At 53.6% G+C, this 20,082-nt stretch overlaps 1 protein-coding gene across 2 annotated transcripts in view; it reads right to left on the reverse strand.

Moving 5' to 3' along the window:
• RALY (RALY heterogeneous nuclear ribonucleoprotein) overlaps positions 1 to 20,082 on the reverse strand; it is a 117,643-nt gene that overhangs the window by 20,804 nt on the left and 76,757 nt on the right. The window contains exon 1 of one of the 2 annotated variants that reach the window (XM_086760535.1): positions 6,154 to 6,340. The exons of the other annotated variant lie outside the window; for it this stretch is intronic. Coding sequence (XP_086616661.1) covers positions 6,154 to 6,171 — 18 coding nt within the window. The 5' untranslated portion in view covers positions 6,172 to 6,340. Of the gene's footprint in view, positions 1 to 6,153; positions 6,341 to 20,082 lie in introns of those variants that run through there. 2 annotated transcript variants of the gene reach the window in all.

A 20,082-nucleotide genomic window follows, 5' to 3' on the forward strand; every position in this document is an offset into this window, starting at 1 on the left:
CCTTCCTTCCCTCCTGCGGGACCCTGCAAGCTCTGCAGGGGACAGTCACACCATGGCAACCCCAGAAACACATCCATCTGCTCCTATGCCGCGCCACCCCTGGGCTCTCCAACCATCCTCTGACCATCCATCAGCCCCGCAACCCGACCCTCCCGCAGCGCCCAGGACCACAGCTCTCCCTGGATTTACCCCCCCTGCTCCGCAACGCACAAGGAAAGTGCCTAAAGGGGCCTACAGGAAAGGTGGGGAGAAACTCTTCAGCAGGGCCTGGTGTGACAGGACGAGGGGTGATGGTTTTAAAATACAGGGAGGTAGACTCAGACTGGACATAAGGAAGAATTTTTTTACACTGAGGGTTGTAGAACACTGGCCCAGGTTAACCTATCCTTGGAAACATTCCAGGCCAGGTTGGCCGGGGCTGTGAGCAACCTGATCTGGTTGGAGATGTCCCTGCTTCTGGCAGGGGGGTTGGACTGGGTGGGCTTAGAAGGTCCCTTCAACCCAAACCGTTTTGTGGTTCTGTGATTCTCCTCTCTTCCTAGGACAGCATGGCTGCAAATAATGTCACAGTCCCTGCTGCCACCAGCGTTCAGTATTAGAAGTATTGATCTTCAACCCTGTAATGGCCCGCGGCCAGAGCTGGTTTACGTGATGAGTTATGTCTCCTCCCTGCTTTAAGGGCCTTGCTTCACCGATGAGCTGTATAACTGAGAGCCAGGTGCCCGTGCACCCCGAGGGCCTCAGCCTCAGTGATGAGCTGTCGGAGGAGGAGGCGAAGAAAAACCACTGGGTCCCAGCGCTCTCCTGCAGAAAGCACTCGTTATTTCAGCATGACGGCAACACGCAGCCGGGCCGTTACCCCCCTCACCACGCTTGTTCACAACAGGGGAGACGTGGTTTTTCATCCTGTCCCTGTCTCCACCTGGCAAGGAGTTTTCCCAACTTGGTGGATTCCCACTGGGAGCCAGATGACAAATGGAGACGTCCTGTGGGGACCTCCGGCGTGAGGTGAAGGGCGAAACCCACTCCCTGCCAGGTTTGGGGAAAAGCTGGCACTCGGGGTGGCAAAAAAGCACCAACCAACCTGTGTGTCTGGATGTTACCTTCAGGGAGAGCTGGGTGGTCCCAGCTGGGTGGTCCCCGCTCCGACGACAGGGCGGGCGCATCCCTGCTCGCACGCTGCAGGACGCCGGAACCACGCAGCATGGTCCAGGCCTTCTTTAACCACCTCGTGTGCTCTTGTGTAGGAGAAAACCCAACTCTGCACCACCTCCCTGCTTTTTGGAGGTGTCCCCCTTGCTTTCACCCCTTTAACGCCTGTACACCTTTCTTGGCACTTTCTCGCAAGAAATATGATTTTTAGGAAGAGAGGGGGCAGTTAATGTGCCCTAGCACAAACAAATTGGCACGGCTGTCACACGGCGCCGGGCAGCGCTCAACCCAGACACTTGGCTCAAAGGGATTTCTGACTAAAACAGACCTTTTAGCCAAAAAAAAAAAGCCATTTTCAGAACAAACAGGGACAGCTACAAGACAGAGGGACTCCACGGATAGCACAGAAACGCACAGGCATTTAAAAGCAAAGTCCCTGTCCCCGCCGGTGTCAATCACTCCTCCCCCCAGAGCCGCCAGGAATTTGCCAGCGAGTCCCCAGACAACAGAGCCAAGCTCCGGAGCGTTCGTTTAATAACCAACGTGAACCCCGCAATCTTTTTAATCACTTCTGAGCCCCCAACAGACATCCGGCGGGGCTCGGCGCTCCTCCCAGCGAGCAGAAAGACCCTGCTCCCTCTTGTGTGGCTTGTGTGGAATAAACTGGGAGGAAACCAATCCATGGGTTTTCTGGGGAAAACAGCTTCGATTCTCCCACACGTGATTTTTAAGGGACCAGAAAGTTATTAAAAAAGGGGACAGATAAAGATGTCACCACTGTTAGGTGAGGCCTGCAGGGCCAGGGCTGTCTTTTGGGGAAATCTCTGCTACGCTGAGCAAACTGGAAGGGCCAGAAGCTGGAGACCAGCCCAGCAGGAGCCAGACGAGCTCTTTGTGAAGCCGTGGGCAAATCTTTTCCCCCTGTGAAGCACAACTGAGCACAGGAGGATGCTTTTGCTGCAGACAGAGTGGGTCCCTGGGTCTCTCGCATGGTATTTTGGGCTGTCCCACCCTGTCAGCCAAGGGGCTCCTTGCACAGGGCACGTGAACTTCTCCAAACGCCTCCCAGGGCTCCTCCTTGCAGATGAGCTATGTGGGCTTGGGCAGCAAGCCCAGTTTCAGCCCACTTTCCACCCTGCACATCGTATTTTCCTTGGCAGAATGAAATTGTGTTAACGCAGACATGTGGGGAGATGTCGCTGTAGGGGCTCTGGATGGGGAGAGCACCCAGCCATTGCTGCTGGCGCAAGCACGCTGCAAATTCCAGGGGAGCGTGGGGTCAAAGCCGTGTTTATAACCTCACCTCATCGCCTCCTCAGACACCGAGCCCCGTGTTTCGCAGGGCGCTGGCAGGAGGGGCTGGCTCTGTCCCCTCCATCCATCTCACTTCACGCCACGCCTGACGCGCTGTGAATTTTGACATCGGCACATCCTCTCCTGGAGCTGCTGCGGGCTCAGTGCAGCCGCAGCACACTGTCACCGCCACGTGCTGCTTCTGTCACCTATCACCGAAGCAGCAGGACCCCCGAGCCTGGGGACATTGCAGCCCAGTGCCAGCCAGGATGGGGCAAGGCAAACCACCTTCCTTAACCTCTCTGGTTTTGGGTGGTTTCTCCACAAACCTGAGGTTCACTCCTGTTGGACGCAGGGTGCGGTGCCCAGACAGGTGGCTGCTGCTCGTGGCAGCATGACCAGAATTCGCTCCCCTAAATCTCCCTTCAACCGTCCGTCCTGCTATGCAAACAGCCTTATTTTTAATTTTTAATTAAAACAACGAGCCATTCCGAACCGGAGAAATCCTGCCAATCCCTTGAAAATCTGGCTCTTATTTAAGTTTCAGTGCAACTGGTAAATCCTCTGGAATGGAGCAATAAATAATCGAGGGCTGTTTTAATAAGTGTTTAGTTGTTAAAGGTACAACAGTGACACAGCCTATCAGGTCAGGACGCAGTTTATAGCCGTGCCTCATAACCATCTGTCCTACATATCATTCATGCCAATAGAAAGCTTAAAATCTATTAATTACTGCCTTCACTCCTTCCTAATGAGTGTGACAGAGGGGTGACCCATGGCTGGGACCTCCCAGGGCCACCTGTGCAGTCCCCGCAGCAGCGCTGCCCCTGCCCCGGCCCGTCTCTGCCAACTGGGGCTCCCTCAAACGCCGCCCGGCTCGTTGCGCACGCGTGTGGCCGTGCTGGAGCGAAGCGGGGTCCCCGTGGGGCAGATGCTGGTGTGGACACAGGTGGTTTTCACCATGGATGCTCCGCAGCTGCACCGAAGCTGTAGGTCTGCGTCGGCTTGGAGGCGGTGTTTCCTCCCACCCGCCTCCCAAAGCCAAAGTCACTCCTCGGGCCAGGACAGACAGAAGCTGTCCCACCAGCCATGCAACATGGCAGCATGGAGCACCCAGCGCACCCCTCACCCTCAGTCCTGCCCCATGCTAAATTCCTATGCAAACAAGGGTGTCTGCCGTGCATTTTCGGACAGGTATCAACCTTGGCAGATTAAATTTGGGTTCCCACTCCCATGCTAACAAACCTGAGAAGAGCCCTGACAGCATACGGGGCCCAAAACAAAATCCCACCGTCAGGACTGCAGGAACCAAGAATGAGGGCACCTCCTGAAGCCCACGTGGATCAGCTCCCCAGCTTCCTCCCCTCCTTGGCAGCTCTGACACCGCACTTGAACACTGACTCCCAATTCACACGGAACTTTTCTGGCCTCAGCTTTTCCACGCCAATATTTGTCAAATTAAGGCACTTTTCTCCTCAAAATAAATAAAAAGCTAGGATCATCCTTTGATTGCAGAATACACAACAAGTCAACTTTTCAGGAGTCTCTGTTAATGGTCCTGGAAATCTCTCCTGAACAGACTAACATGTTTTTTGACAGCAGCAAAATAAATTTTAAAGGTCAACTGAATCAGAGAAGCGCAGTCCGGCAGCACTTTCAGATGCAGAATTCCACGGATAACATTTAGGTTATGTTTGAGAAGAGAAACAAAGTCCTTTGGAGGAAAGAATCTTTACAAGGAAAAAAAAAAGGAAAGAAAATGAAAAGGAAACAGCAATTAAACAGAATGTCATCCGTAATCCCACCGGCGCGAAGCCTGATGATCACCCACCAGGCCACAGACAATGCTACACATATTAATCTAATTAAAGTCTTTTTTTACAGGCATCTGCAGCCAGCTCATTAGCGTGTTACTAAGATGCTCATTAATGGCTGGCCATGACTAATTTCTTGAAAATTACTCTTAATTCTTTATCATTCACAGCCTATTGTCTCCATCCCCACTCTCCCACTCGTACGCAGGGGAGTCGGGGTCTCAGCAGCCAGCTCTTGACTTGATGTTCCCCAATGAATAACCCCCCCCAGCCCAAATGTTGTTTTAACAGCAAATGATTTATTTATGAGGAAAAGCAAGTGAACTTTCCGAGAACTTTCCTAGCTGGTAATGAACTGGCATCTTTGCTGCTGCTTTTTGCCTCTCCTGCATCCACAGAGGTGGAAGAGCGGGGCTCCCACTCCGGTCGCAGAAGACCCTCCTGCCCTGCTCCATGAGCCCAGTGCTCACCTCCTCAGACAAAATCCTTCTACTCATCCCTCCTGGGTGCCCTCAGGAGCACTCCCAAGCTCCGCTGTTGGGCCATGTCCCACCCTACAGAGTGCACGACGCAGGTTCCTGTGAGAAGGACAAGTGGACCTCGTACCTCAGGGCAACACTGAAGTAGGGGGAAAACGTGGGCTCCAGGAGGAACTCCATTTCATGATGCCAACCCACCACCAGGTAATTCAATCATCTGCCAGGGCCACCCAGCTCCCAAAGAGGACCTGATGTAGATGGAGCCTCACTGGTGCAACTCTGCTGGTGTCTTCCAAGCAGAAGTTCTGCATCTTAATGTCACGGCTTCTTTAACATACAAATGCAGCTCTGCTTCCAGCCAAACTGGTCCTGTTCACCCCCAGTTTGTGCTGTGCACCTGGGCCATCCCCACCTCTCCCGAGGCATGAGGGCTATGGTTGGTTTTTCTGAATGACGGAGCAGAAGTCAGGGGTTTCCACGGCACCACGTGCTTCCTGCCACTGGGGATTTTCACAAAGCTCCGAATGCCAGGAGGTTCGGCAAAACCATGAGCGGAGGAGAATAACGTCAGTGCAGTCACACCCCGCAGATCAAAGGGGTCCCTCGGGGACGCCAACCAGACCGCGTAAATGCTTGCTCATGTTTTCCTACACAGAAAACCAGCTGACTGTCCCCCCACCCGTTATGGGACGTCACGTCACAGGTATCGCCGGAGTCAGGTGCACGCTCCCCGGGATGGTGCTGGGAGGAGGGGGCAGGACACGGGATGGGTCACTGAGGGAGCGCAGAGCAAAATGAAGTGTCTGGTCCTGGGCACACCAACCCTCAGTTCTTTAACAGCTGAGGTTTTTGACACGCTCCTTTCCGCTCTCACAGTTAATTATCAGCTGATTGCCTTTCAAAATTATTTCAGACACTTTAAATACGTAGAACGACAGAAATGATTACGATACGTATCTCTGGAAAGTTGCTGGGATGCCGGCTCCCACTTCCCCAGCAGTGGGATTTGCTGAGGTTTGGTTGTCTGAACGCCACCTCAGAGGCTCCATAGGGATTGAGGAGGCACCCTCGCCCCAGGCAAAGTGTCTCAGGTGGGAGGGAGCAGCCTGCCATGATGGGAGAGGGAGACCTGAAAAGCAGCTGGAAGTGACCACCACAGCATGACCTAGGCTGGCAGCCACTCCTCTTCCTCCTGAAAAATCAGAAAACCTGCTCCCCAGCTACAGGTCTTTGCCTCTCCAGTTCTACACAGATGCAAAGACTAAGAGAAAGCCGGGTTTTACGGAGCGTGTGCCTGCTCCCATGTGCTGTGCCCCCCTCAGCACTGGTTTTCCCGAAGCCCGGAGGTGACAGATGGTCTGGTGATTCCCCACCGGCAGTAGCGGGCTTTGGGGCCAAGCCAGAGACGAAAGTACCTTGTCTGCTGCTCTCATGCTCCATCAATATCGTCGCGCCCGTCCTGCATACCGTGTCTGCGTGTGATGGATCAGGACTGCGTGGACTCTCAGGCCTCCCCGTTGATGCTGTCGGTATTGCTTCGCGCTCTGCCAGCCCTTCTCTGGGACAGCATCCCCTTCCCTTTGCAGCACTGAGGTCCCACAGAGGGGGGCTGCAGACACAGACTCCTTCTCTAACACAGAAAGATTAGTAACCCATCATTGTTTGTTGATTATGGCCATTCTTTTCTGTAAATGAAGTTTAAAAGTCATTAAAAGATTTGTCAGCTGTGACTTATGAGCCCTTCTTGCCGTAGGGGAGTGAAGCAATGACAAATTCCCTGCACAGCCGTATCATCTGTTATGTGTTAGATGTTGCCACGTTCCAATTACCAGCGACACACCGAATCCGTAAACGAAAAGCAACTCAAACATCCTCCGCAGCTGCTGGGCCCATCAGTCAGAGCTGGAGCAAGCACCGGGCTGACAGGGAGTCAGGAACAAACAACACTCCGCACGTGTGCAGGGCATCACTGCTATCGCACGCGGCTTCATCAGCATTAATTACAGCTTGGGTCCACCTCTGGGGAGGTGGAGTAACTCCTGGCCTCCCAAACAAGGGGCACAGCTGAAGGGCTGGTGCCACTGGGACGTGACCAGCATCGGGTGGTAGCTCGGAGCCAGAAGAGATTTGCAGCCCAGCCAAAAACCAAATAAAAAAATCAGCTTGCTCATTTTTCTTGTGGCAAAGAGTACAGCTAGTGCCAAGCCCCGTGCCGCCTCGTCTGCCACCTCCAGCGAAGCCTTTCCCGCTGGGGCAGCCACACGCCCCTGAAGGCCCGGAAGGGCTCCATGAGGTGCCCTGGTCAGAGGTGAGCCCGGCTCATCCCCGACCCGGGGAAGCTCCTCCTGATGGCACAAGGTGGGGGATATGAAGCACGGAGAGACCGTGCTTGCTGGGAGAGCAGCCAGTGTTGTATATGGTGCAAGAGATCTGTCTGGGGTGTGGGACACAGGGACACTCTTCCCATCCCATCAGCCAAGGCTGGCACGGTGCGTTGTTTCCGCTCTGGGATGAGGGGGTTGCTCCCCATTGAGGCACCCAGTTAAAGTCCCATTTTCCTGCCAGGGCAGGAGCCAGCACCGGCACAAAGCACTCCCCAGCTCCATGGGGACCCTGCAGCTCCTCATCAACACAGGCTTCTTGTCCTCGCCCTCCCCACGGGACAGTGGATGGCCTCCCCACACCAGCCACGCGCTCCTGCACCCTGCCCACACAGGCCTCCCAAATACCCCAGGGAAGTCAGGACCAAGCTCCTGGCCCCTGGTCTCTGCAGCACCCTTTCTCCAACCCTTGCCCTGGGGAGCAGCGTGTGTGTTACACGCAAAGCTGATGCCGACCAGTAACTCCCAGTGCTTGCCCACCACTGGGGAAGGGCACGCACCAGATGTTACCCAACTGTCAGAGAGGAACGCTGTAGAGCTTCTTGTTAACACAACAGCTTATAAAATCAATTAGATGACATTAAAAGGCAATTTGGCCCTCAGCACACTTAACCTCCTCCGTGACGGAGGTAATGGCCCATGGAAGTTTACTGCCTGGTTGGTTGTAATTTGTTGGGCAAGGTGAGGGGAGCGCTCATAACGGCAAACCTTGCTTTCCCAGGCAACATCTATCACTAGAATCTTCAGGACAAGCCTGTCCCCAGGTTTTCCTCCATCAGAGCCCACTGGAGATGTCCTGGAGGAGCCATAGCAGAGCAGGAACACGGCACTGCAGCGGTGACTCTGGTGCGTGGCCATCACACTGGACCAGGCCTCTCTGTCAGGAGCTCCGCATCCCACATCTGGCAGCGGCCAACACCCAACCACCACCCATAACGCCGGCGGAGAGGACTGACGTGCCTGCTTGGTGCCAAGAACTGCCCTTGGGTCCCCCGAAGCGCGTGGCCGACCTCCTCACAAGGCTGGAGATCTTTCCTTTGCCCTCCCCGACCACGCACAGCAGCAGGCGTTTATCCCGTTAACCCTATTTCATCCCATTGAACCCCGTCGAATCTGATCTTCTCTCCACAAAACTGGCTGCCCGGGACTGTGTCCACCATCCCCGACCCGCAGATCGTTGGAGGCCCACCTGAGTCAGCGTGACTTTCGGCCGCTCTTTGCTCTCCTTGCTGCACAGGGCACCTCTGACTGTCACCAGGAACCGCGAGCAGAAACAGCTGTCTGGACACGGCTGCTCCACAATTACTCATTTTAACAGTAGCAGCAAAAGCAAAAGAAGAAGAATGATTTCATTTTCATAACCTTGAGCTCCCTCTGCCCTGCTCGGATGAGTTTGCCTGTGTTATTTCTATCCCCCAGAAACGCCGACACCGCATTGCTCCGGTACGGAGCGCACCACGCGTCCTCCACATGCTGAGGCCCTCCTCTTACACTCAGACACCCAGGGCTTGTCCCAGTCTGACGGACGATGAACCCCCAGGGAACCTGCCTTGACCCTAACAGACAAACCCTGGGTTGCACCCTCTGCTTAGCGCCCATCTGCAAATGCTAAACGAGCTCTGCTCCACTGGGCACCTCGTCACAGATAACGAGGGGCTCACGCCATTGCTGCGCCCGCAGCCCAGTGCCGAGCACTGGCTCCTTGATGGACTGAAGCTGATGAAGTTGCATGGGGAAATTCAAGCTTTTACAATGTTATGCATTCCTGTTTTATAGGAGTCTGAAACATGCCAACCCCTCTCCACGACGTGTCCTTACTGCTCAGGAACTCACTGCTGCAGAACACCAACACTAGAGATGGAGAAATCAAGAAAAATCCATTTTTAAGTGTTCTCCTAGCCCCCACCCATCCACAAGACTTTAATTGTGCTAGGTCAAAGTGTTTCGTTCCTTGCAGGTGAGTACGCAACGGCAATGGGGCAGCACTTGGCACTCACATGTAACGGCTGTACTGGGAACCCACTGGGAACCAGCGTTTTTTCCCAGCAGCAGGCGATATTGTGAAACACAGCTCCCACCCTGCCCTTGCAGTGGAGAACAGCACAGGCATCCTAAACACTCAGGCAGGAATAAAGATAAAAGAGTGTTTACTTAAAAAAAAAATCTTGTCTTTTTACAACCAAACTAGGGAAAAGGGTGAGGGAGGGAGAGACCCATTAATTCCTTAACTTGCCTGTGTGGCTCACATCCGCTTTGTCTCTGCTGCTGGCTGGCAGTCTGGGAGGACAGCTGAAATGGGGAGCGCTCTGCTGATCATCTTTCAGGTAAGGAGGTGAAAACCTCACTCTGTGAAGCACCCATGAGAACACCTTACACAGGAGGGGTGGGAAAAAGCCTCTTCCTTCACTACGAGCTTTAACTTCCCCGTGCCACAGTCCATGTCGGTGTAGCGAGGTTGCTTTTTGGGTCCAGTATAAAGCCATGAAGATTTGCTCATGGCTGCAAATCACCTTGACGAGAAGCCACCGGTAAATGGAGATGACGGCAGTGACAGCTGCTGTATCCAATGTCTGTACGATCATTAACGCTGACCAGCTCACACACCTGGAACGTGCATCATGTCACAGCAAAGCGAGATGATTTTACACAATATCCCAGGCTGGGGTTACAGAGGCAATAAAGGCGTCGACAAACGGAGACTTCTTCAAGATGTTTGCCCTGGGGCATGTGTTTTCACCAAGATATCTGAACAGAAGCATCAGCTTGGATCAAGGCTCAGCTAAGCAGGGGAATATCCAGCCCCGCCGCAGCCGGTGTTCGAACGCGTGCTGCTTTCTGCCTTTACTGGAACAAGGCATGAAACCGTCACTGTCGCTGCCTGCACGCGAGGTGAAGCTGGGGGAGCAGAGAATAAGAAAGCGAGCAGGTCCCAGCCACACTCAGGGTTGGTGGGCTAGGCTCGCACGGCAAGGCGTCCTCCATTGGGAAGGAGAAACTCTGGAAAGTCCTTGAGCTGCTTGTGAAAACTAACTGGGCCCAAAATGGCTTATCAAGCCCTCGGGTGATCAGAAAAGGCAACGGTTTGAGGAGCCATTGGTAATTCTGCTCTTGGCTCTGGCAGAACTATTCCTGGTCAAAATCCAAGGAAAACAGACAGTTTGGAGACAGCTCCAATCCTATTCAAGGATTGGAAAATATACTTTAAAAAAAAATCTTTGTTGCTTGACACAGAAGAATTTACGTGGTGACTTGGCCAGGGGCTGTAAGTGCCATTACGGAGAGAGCAAACGGAAAAGAGAATTTATCAGTCTGCTGGGCCAAGTCGTGACGGCATCCAGTAACTAGAAGATGAAGCTGGACCAACTCAGATCATGAACAAGGTACCAACGCTGAACACTGTGGGTAATCGGCCTGAGAGACGACTTGTTCTGAGAGATTCAGACTGGACATAAGGAAGAAATTTTTTACACTGAGGGTGGTGGGACACTGGCCCAGGTTGCCCAGAGAGGTGGTGGATGCCCCATCCCTGGAAACGTTCCAGGCCAGGTTGGCCGGGGCTGTGAGCAACCTGATCTGGTTGGAGATGTCCCTGCTCCTTGCAGGGGGGTTGGACTGGATGACCCTTGAGGGTCGCTTCCAACCCAAACCATTCTGTGATTCTATGATCCTCTACTGTTTTTAAAGCAAGGTGGATTATTTCCCTAAAAAACGTGCTACCCTTCATGTGTCAGCTCAATATGGAATTCAGGGCAGTCCCATTTAGCTGGCCAGATTAAGGAATAATTTGATTTAATAAATTCATTCAGCACCTTGTCATACCCATGACTGCTCATGCACAGGCTGCGTGTGTTCCCCTCCAGCTCCACTGCCCCAGGAGCTCTCCTCCCTTCACCACCACAGGACACGCTGTCAGCAGCAGGAGGTGGTCCGGTCGCCTTGCTGAAGCTGATGTTGGTTGTAATGCTTTGTCTAGACCCCTAAAATCTGTAAGAATGTGCCTTTGGCTGTTAAGTTACAAGTTTCCCCATCTGAAGGATCTTCAGGTCCTACTTTCAACTCTCTTTGAAATTAAATCCACATTTTAGTTCATTTTTTGATGGTCACTAGTACCAGATGAATCCTAATTTCAGTCCAGCACCGTCGGCATCCCTAAAACTGAGCAGGGAAGAGGCACGCCGGTGTTTTGTTCAGGGTTCCACTCTCATTCATTGTGAACAAAATCCTGTTTGTGCAAACTCCAGGTGTCCAGCTATGCAAGTTGAGATGGGTGCCTGGAACGGCTCCTTTCCTGACCCGTGAGCTACCGTCCTACTGGTTCCTAATGCAATGAGGCATCACCAATCCGTTGAGACCACTCACAAAAGTACAGTAGGAACATGTAAATTCCCATTTTGATTTTTTTTTTTTCTTGCCTGAAACCTTGCGTGATGCCATCTCTTTCTGCACTCTACGGTCCTGCATGGAGATCAGTTCAGCTGCTGTTTATCTTGGCTCCGCTCAGGCTGCAGAGCAGGAGAAGATGAAGCTCTGAGTATGCAGTGAGAGCGAAATGCATGCAACCGCAGCCACACTTTTGGGAGGCAGCATGTGGAGTGCGTGCGCTCTGCAGAGACATTTCCCTTTCGGACAGGAATGGGCTGCAACGAATGGCACAGGTCTCTGCTCTGCATAAGCCCGAGCAGACGGTGCCTTCTCCATCTGCACATCAGCATTACAGATCTGGTGCAGCTCCCCGGGAGCAGGTAAGGAGAAGCAAGGTCCAGAGGAGAGGTATGGGAGCCCCAGAGGTTAAATCAAGCACTGACATCAGAAGGAAATGGCAGATGAAAGTCCCTGGAGACACCCTGCTAGAGAAAGAGCAACCCATTGGCCAAGGTGATTTGATGTCCCCACAGGTTTGCTGCGTGCTTGGGCCTGGACCAGGGATGCTGTGCAGAGAGTCATCTGGCAGAAAATGGGAGATGATCTGTTGATGCTCTCTGTTATTCATGAACAAGGAGGAACAGGACAAAGGCATGAAGATTAAGAGAAGTCTTGGTTGCAGCAACCATGAGACTGTGAAGTTGAACATCTCAAGAGAAGCGAGCAAGAAAAACAGCAGATCCTGGACTTACGAGAACAGATTTCAGTTTGTTCAGAGATCTGCTTGGCACAATCCCATGTGAGACTGCTCCATAGGCCGAAGGAGCCCTCAGCACCTGGGTCATCTTCAAGGACACCAGTCTCAAAGCACAAAAATGGCCCGTTCTGATGACAGGCAGGCAGGTGTGGCAAGAGGCCAGCGGGGATGAACAGCAAGTCTCTAATCGAGGTTTTTCCTACACAAAAAGGCAGAACCTAGAAGGTGGAAGCAGGGCTGGGCCACCCAGGAGGATTATAGAAATGCTGTCTTACTGCTCCATTTCAACCCCATCTTCCCTTTGGTGTTCCATTACATGGGCAGATACTGCTGAAGGACATCAAGCCATGAGGGAAAGGAGACATTGCAGCACAGGGGCTTTACTCAAAGAGCAGGGAAATAAGTTGGGCAGAGGGTCTCTTGAGCTAGCATGACTAACCTCAGGAGTAGATGTATGTGGAATGACATGTACCTCAGCAAGATGGTGAAAGTGTGGTGCACCTTCCCACTGCCAGGGAAAGCCCAAAGCTCCTGCAGCTCCAGGGCTGCAGAGCCAGCAGCCGCCCTTCCTGGCTAATTCTTGGTGTAAGGGTTCCTGCTTGGTTGCCCAACAAAGCTCCTACAGAATAGTGGGACCTTACAATTGGCCCTCTTGCACAGCTGATGGCCATGAAGGATGGCCCCCAGCTCAAGGAGCTATCAAAGGCAGGTGGCAACTTGCAACTTGCCCAGCAGCTTACTAAGAGATGGCAATGTCCCTATCAAGGAAACAACTCCTCACTCCCATTGTCACTCCTGTGCTTCCTTGTCATACCTGTGTTTCTTTGACACATCACCTACAACCTGCCAGAGCATGGCCAGTCAGGACTGGCTTGATGTGGGGGACCTCCCAAGCCAACCTGCTCGGAAAACTCTCAACAGTGCTGCTGGGAATGGGGCTGCCAAAATTCCCTAGAATTTGGGGCTGAGCTTTGCTAAAACAAAGACCTACCGCTGCCAAACCAAAGGGCTGAGTGGACTTCTGCAGAAGCTATGTGACTAAGCCATGGGGGTTGGACTAGATGACCTTTGAAGGTCCCTTCCAACCCTAACCATTCTATGATTCTATGAACTAGAAAATTCATGCCTTCATCACATTTCAGATTTCAGGTCTACTCTTTTGAGTTAGTTGTTCATCTGGGCAACAAAACCCCTCTGGGAATTCCACTGTTCACTCCATTTAATTCACCAATTTAAGCCTCTGGGAAACGGAGCGCAGCTGAATGAGGAGATGGGCAAATACAGGCATTAAACAGGTACGGATGTAAGACTTACAGCCAAGCTGAAATCTGCCCCCCTTGACGTGCTGCACATGGAATTTCCTGTCTACAGCACAGCAGGACCGTCCTGGCCTCTGCTGGTGCTGTACAGTGAAGGAGATCATAGAATCACAGAAGGGTTTGGGTGGGAAGGGACCGTTAAAGCCCACCCACTCCAACCCCCCTGCCAGGAGCAGGGACATCTCCAACCAGATCAGGTTGCTCACAGCCCCGGCCAACCTGGCCTGGAATGTTTCCAGGGATGGGGCATCCACCGCCTCTCTGGGCAGCCTGGGCCAGTGTCCCACCACCCTCAGAGTAAAAAATTCTTTGCTTATATCCAGTCTGAATCTGCCTTCCTCTATTTTAAAACCGTTACCCCTTGTCCTGTCACACCAGGCCGTGCTGAAGGGTCTCTCCCCATCTTTCCTGCAGCCCCCTTAAGCACTGGAAGGCCGCTCTCAGGTCTCCCCGGAGCCTCCTCTTCTCCAGGCTGAACAGGGCCCCAACCTCTGCAGGCATCGGCTCTGCCCATGTGTCACTTCTGCCCGGGGTCCCACGGGGGCTCCTGACAGCCCTGCAGAAGAGATGCTTGGAGTTTGCTGCATCCACTATCACGCATGAGTGCAATAGCAAGGAACACCCAGCCTCCTTGGCATCTGACAGCAAAAACAAAGACTGATGTAGTCGGGGATGTCCCTGCTCCTTGCAGGGGGGTTGGACTGGATGACCTTTCAAGGTCCCTTCCAACTCTAACCATTCTATGATTCCATGAGTGCAAGAGGGAGATCAATATACATGCGGCTAAAAGCATTTTACTACAGGGGACTCGTTGTCCCTCTCAGTCAGGCAGAGCAGCAACGTGAAGCTGACATACATCAGAAAGTAGAACCCACCCTTGTGAGATGCAAAGTGGATGGGAACCAGGCGTGGCTGGAGGAAGGGCTCTTCCCCTAGCGCAGGTACCTCCCCGAGCCACAGGAGCTTGGTGTAAGTGAACCTGGGCCAAGCTGGTGTCTCCGTGCCACGGGGCACAGTGGACTGGGCAGATGGCCCCAGGGCAGAGCACCGCAGTGGTGGCACTGAGACCAGCTACAAGCCCTGGAGTTCCTCCAAAGGATGGATGGGGAGGAGAAGAGGTGGTGTGTAATGCCCAGGCAAAAAGCCCTTTAAAGTGATTTTTGATGGATCTAGCTGTAACCAACGTACCCCTCGCAGAGCAGAGCAGAGCTGGAGTCACCCAGCCCTTCCGCTAGTAAAACCACGTTACATGCGACCCCACTGAGGAGAACCCCCGGCCACTGGCGGTCACAGGCAGCACCACCGCTGAGAGCAGCGGAGCCGAGCGTCCCTCAGCACTGCGAAGGCCACGCTGGTGTCCTTGGTCACAGCCGCGTTCCAACACAGCCAGCCCATGGCAGATTTTGTTTTAAAGCAGCAACAGGGGTGCAGAGGGGTATAAATTGTGACATACGCTTTTACGTAGCTCGTCCGCCCCTGCAGTGCCATAAGCCATAGTGAAACCAGGTCCACGCCAGAGGGTATGAGCCGGAGTATGAGCCCTCTTACACTTCAAAACCCTTACGCAGAGTTAAAAGGAACTGAGACAGATTAGGGCTGTTCGTGGGATTCAGTGGGTTTAAGTGTTTCAGTTCAACTACAAAATCCCAGCCGTAAGGCCCAGAAGGTGGGCAGCAAGGGTGCTCTGGTTTCCAGTTCCCAGCAGCAAGGGTGCTCTGGTTTCCAGTTCCCAGCAGCAAGGGTGCTCTGGTTCTCAGTTCCCAGCAGCAAGGGTGCTCTGGTTTCCAGTTCCCAGCAGCCTGGCCATGCTCACAATCGGGGTCAGGTTGTCCCCTGGCTCACCTGCACCCTGCCTTGCAGAGAGGGGCTGCGGTCCCTAATCCAATCTGTGGTTCACTCCCGCAGGAAAATCAATGCTCGCTGTAACCACACCCCAGCAGCGCCTGCTCCGGCTCGCTCTCATCTCCCAAATTTCGGCGGTGGTGTAACTTCCCCGCTTTCTGTGGCTCACTCCTGATTTATTTCTGGGTTCTCACCAATCGCTTTCAAAACATCATCCAGCTGGCGCAGGGGACTTGCTGGCGGCTCCTGGGGAGCGCAGCGGTGGGAAGGCAGTGGTCTTCCACCCCGGGTGCTGGGGGGTCACAAGTGAGATGAACAGGGATGGCCCTGTTTCACGTGCTGGGCGGCGCCGACCATTGCTGTCCGAGCGCAGAGTCCCCTTCTCCCTTGGGTGCGAGACCTGCGGGCGGCTCCCGTGCCTCTCCGATTCTCAGCGTGCCCTGGGTGTGTGCCCGACCTTGCTCGCTGCCAGCAGTGCCCAGCCCTGTCCCAGCCTGAGCAGAGAAACGCCACTGATTCTGAGAGGAATCGGCTTGGGGCACAATCTCTGCTGGCTCTGACAGCAACAGCAGTGCGACTTGACAGAGTGCTTTTAAAACTTTCCCGGCTGTGGGCGAGATTTACAGAGCGGCGGGCATACCGAAGTATTTATTGTGGAGCAGCGGTGACAGCGAAGCCAGCGAGTGCGGGACGTGGGGAGGAAGGCAGCGTGATCCATCAGCGGGGAAGAGCAAGACAACTGATCTGTTTTCCGCAATTCCACTTCCAGGCAAGAAAAATGAGCCATCGGCACAGAAATTATGTGTGACAGGGAAGGACAAACCGCTCTAATCACAACAACGGCGGCTCAGATTACTCCTGGAAGAACCCTGCCACGGGCACCCAGCTCCAGTTGGAGGGCAATACTGGGCCGGGAGGATGCTCCCAGCAGGACGATGAGGCACACAGCCTCACCTCCTCCGGGCTGGATAAATGAGTACTCGAAAAACAAGCAATGCATGTCCCACGTACTGATGCCCTGGCGCTAATATTTTCCAGGTCCCTGCTCCAAAGCTGAGGCGATTTGATTTAAGCCAAAGCACAATAAATAAATGGGAGCGTCCCAATTGTAGGGTGAGGTGAGGCAGACGAGGAGGGCGAGGAAGAAATACGGACGCAAGGAAAACAAAAGATAATAAAGGAAGTCACTGACAATAAGCGGTTCCCCAAATGCCTGAAATGGCTCTGAAATGGCTCAAGGGAACTGGGAACCTCGAGGTCCGCAGCATCACCCTGAAGCTCCTCTCAGGTTAGCTGACTCCCGGGCAGCAGCGAGCTCCTTTCCGCCACAGCGTTGGCCGAGATCAAACCCCAGATCTAGAAAGGCTTTTATCTTCTCGTGGTGGAGGGAGAGGATACGGTATCAGTCTGAAGTACACCGCAGCCAGGCTATAACCCCGACTTGGAGATCAGTCTGTTACAAACTTGACTGGGGGAACACTCCAGATCCGAAGCCTGGTGAAACTTCAGGCCCTCCAGGAGAGCAGTGCCAAACCCAGTGCCCTGCAGCAAACTGGTGCTTGTGCCTCCCACCTCAGGGTCTCCAAATCCTCGTACCCAAGCCCAAGCCGAGCTTCTTTGGTACCAAGCGTCATGGACTCGGTGAGCTCAGGAGGTTGGTCTGTCTGCTGCTACTGATGTGAGACACCGCAGCGCCTTCTGGACAGTGGGACATAAGGAACCACACAGGGAAAGGATGGAGGGGGAAAGGGAACACGTGCAAAAATTCATTCCTGAGCTGATGCCAGAGGCCAGCTGGATCTAATGGCAATGACAGCAATTAAAGGCAACCATCTTGTCCATGGTCTGTACCATGCATCTCCTTCTCTGCCTTCACCGGTCGTGCCTGGGATTTGCAAAATGCATCCTGAGGTCGCTGAAAGTAAAAAGTCCCGCGGGGCAGTGCTGGTGGTGACCGCACACTCCTGTGTGCCCCAGCACACACGGGCAGCGCACGGTCCGCGAGCTCCTGCTCCTCGCGCAGCGCAAGCTTGGCCGGTGCCCAAAAAGGAAAAAAAAAAAATCTCAAATATCCTGACTTCAGGAGAAACGGGCCCACAAGGACTCTGAAGGCCTGAGCCAGCACCTCACTGCATGGGCTGTGCTCCTGCAAAGGGAACAACAAGCCTTGCGTAGCTCCGCAGAGTTTGCCGGGCCATCCCCCTCTCCAGGCAGCCAGCTCCAGCTCTCCTTCCAGCTCCCCCCGTTCCCTGAGATGTACGACATCTGGGAACTCCGTACATCCAGTGGGCAGGCTCATTTGTACAGTCTGAAAAATAGATGGTGGATGAAGTGCAATCTGGTGTTGTAGCCGAGCTCTGTCCCCCCTGGGGTGTCAGGGCATTTGATTAAAACCCTTTTACGGGAAATCAATATTTTACTCGTTATAACTTTCATTCTCAGACCTAAAAACTACCGAGATGGACTTGTAAGATGCTGCGCTACATGCACGCATGCACAGGTCTGTTCATTAGGGCAGTAATCCCTCTGCGTTTATTTTTCTTCCATAAGCACACACGGAGGTAAGTAAGCAGCGAGAGGCTGCCTTTCCGACGGGTCAGCGACAGTATGCACCTCGTACTGCCAGAGTAAAGGCTCCCGCTTAGAAACACTGGCCAGATCATCCCAAGATCCCGGCCAAGGCGAGAAGAGGCGATCATCTTGGACAATCCCAAGCACAAATACAGGCTGGGCGGGGATTGGATCGAGAGCAGCCCTGAGGAGAAAGACCTGGGAGTGTTGGTAGACGAGAGGTTCAACATGAGCAGGCAATGCGCCCTTGCGGCCCAGAAGGCCAACCGCATCCTGGGCTGCATCAAGAGGAGCGTGGCCAGCAGGTCGAGGGAGGTGATTCTGCCCCTCTACTCTGCCCTGGTGAGACCCCACCTGGAGTACTGCGTCCAGTTCTGGAGTCCCCAACACAAGAAGGACATGGACCAGTTGGAAAGGGTCCAGAGGAGGGCCACAAAGATGATCAGAGGGCTGGAGCACCTCTCCTATGAGGCCAGGCTGAGAGAGTTGGGGCTGTTCAGCCTGGAGAAGAGGAGGCTCCGGGGAGACCTGATAGCGGTCTTCCAATACCTCAAGGGGGCCTACAGGAAAGATGGGGAGAAGCTGTTCAGTAGGGCCTGTTGTGATAGAACAAGGGGTAATGGTTTTAAATTAGAAGGAGGTAGGTTTAGATTAGATATTAGAAAAAAATTTTTTACAATGAGAGTTGTAGAGCACTGGAACAGGTTGCCCAGAGAGGTGGTGGATGCCCCATCCCTGGAATCGTTCAAGGCCAGGCTGGATGAGGCTCTGAGCAACCTGATCTAGTCAGGGATGTCCCTGCTTCTTGCAGGGGGGCTGGACTAGATGACCGTTGAAGGTCCCTTCCAACTCTAACTATTCTATGATTCTATGATTCTATGACAAAACTCCTCCTGGGCCAAACTGCCTGTACACCGCGCCGGGCCGCTGTTAACTACCCCCCCACAAACACCCAGCAGCTACAGCAATGCAGCAAGCAGCGATAATAATAACAAAACAATATTTAATAAACCCTTCCCAAAGCAGCGCTGATTTACTTCTCTAAGGGGTTGCTTCACCTCCTACAACCCAGTCCGTTGGCGCGGAAACCACAGCCACAGCACGGATGGTATCGTTACACACACAGCCGCCGTCATCCGCACCGGCACCAGCGCCCTGCCTGGATGTCACAGTGACGGAAGGTGTCCGGGTCCCACCCCACAGCCAGCACCGCACCCCACAGCCACGGACTGCGGGTGCCGCGGGACACGGGCTGCCTGGGCTGCAGGACCCAGTGCCACGGGGCTCAGGGCGCTGCGTGTGCTGGGATGTGTTTGCCGGGACAATCGTTCCGACACCGAATCCAGCAGGAAAAAGCAAAGCTGGCAGTGATAGTATTTTCCAGTACAAGCTGGGGCCAGAAGAGACGCTTTCTCACCAGAGAGCTGGAGCGGGTGTGAATCTATTTGTGATAAAACCGATTTCCTCCACTGAGGAGGAGGCAGGTGGATGTGTCCAGCGTTGCTTTTTTTTTTTTTTTAATGAAAAGTACCTCATTCCAGTTTATTGTTGGTTTTTGTTTGTGGTGGTTTTGCTTTTGGGAGCCAGAATAAGGAATGCGAGGGCAACAATGATGCACAAGGAGAGGACAGGTCCAGTCTTACAGGGCCGGGTGCTCCCTGGTCCAACCCAGACCTGTGCTCCCTGCTCCGAATGCTCCTTCCTCGCACGTCTCCATACAGACTGACTGTCCTGCAAAGAACGGAGTAAAACTTATCACCTTCTGTTTAAAGCAGTTGAGGGACTCAACCCCCCCCAGCAGAAACAGTAACACGTGACAAAAGGACGACCTTCTCACCCAGATGAAAGGAGCAAGGTGACCAGAGACGGCAGAACGAAGGGACTGAGTCACAGCTTCACCAGGTGGCACAAGCCACACGCAGATAATCACACTGCTCTGCAGCGGGGGGAGTGGGTGCGGGAAACGTCTCCACTTACAGAAAACATGAAAATATAAATGGGCTGGGGTTTCCAGAGGATGAGTGGGATCAAAGGGATTTCTAAAGGGGACCCCGTTGGTTACCCGGGGACAATCTCCCTCTCGGGCTGGCAGAGTTGGGACCGGCAGCGGTA

The sequence above is a fragment of the Chlamydotis macqueenii genome, chromosome 16, assembly GCF_036417535.1.
Source record: "Chlamydotis macqueenii isolate bChlMac1 chromosome 16, bChlMac1.mat, whole genome shotgun sequence".
NCBI classification, from domain to species: domain Eukaryota; kingdom Metazoa; phylum Chordata; class Aves; order Otidiformes; family Otididae; genus Chlamydotis; species Chlamydotis macqueenii.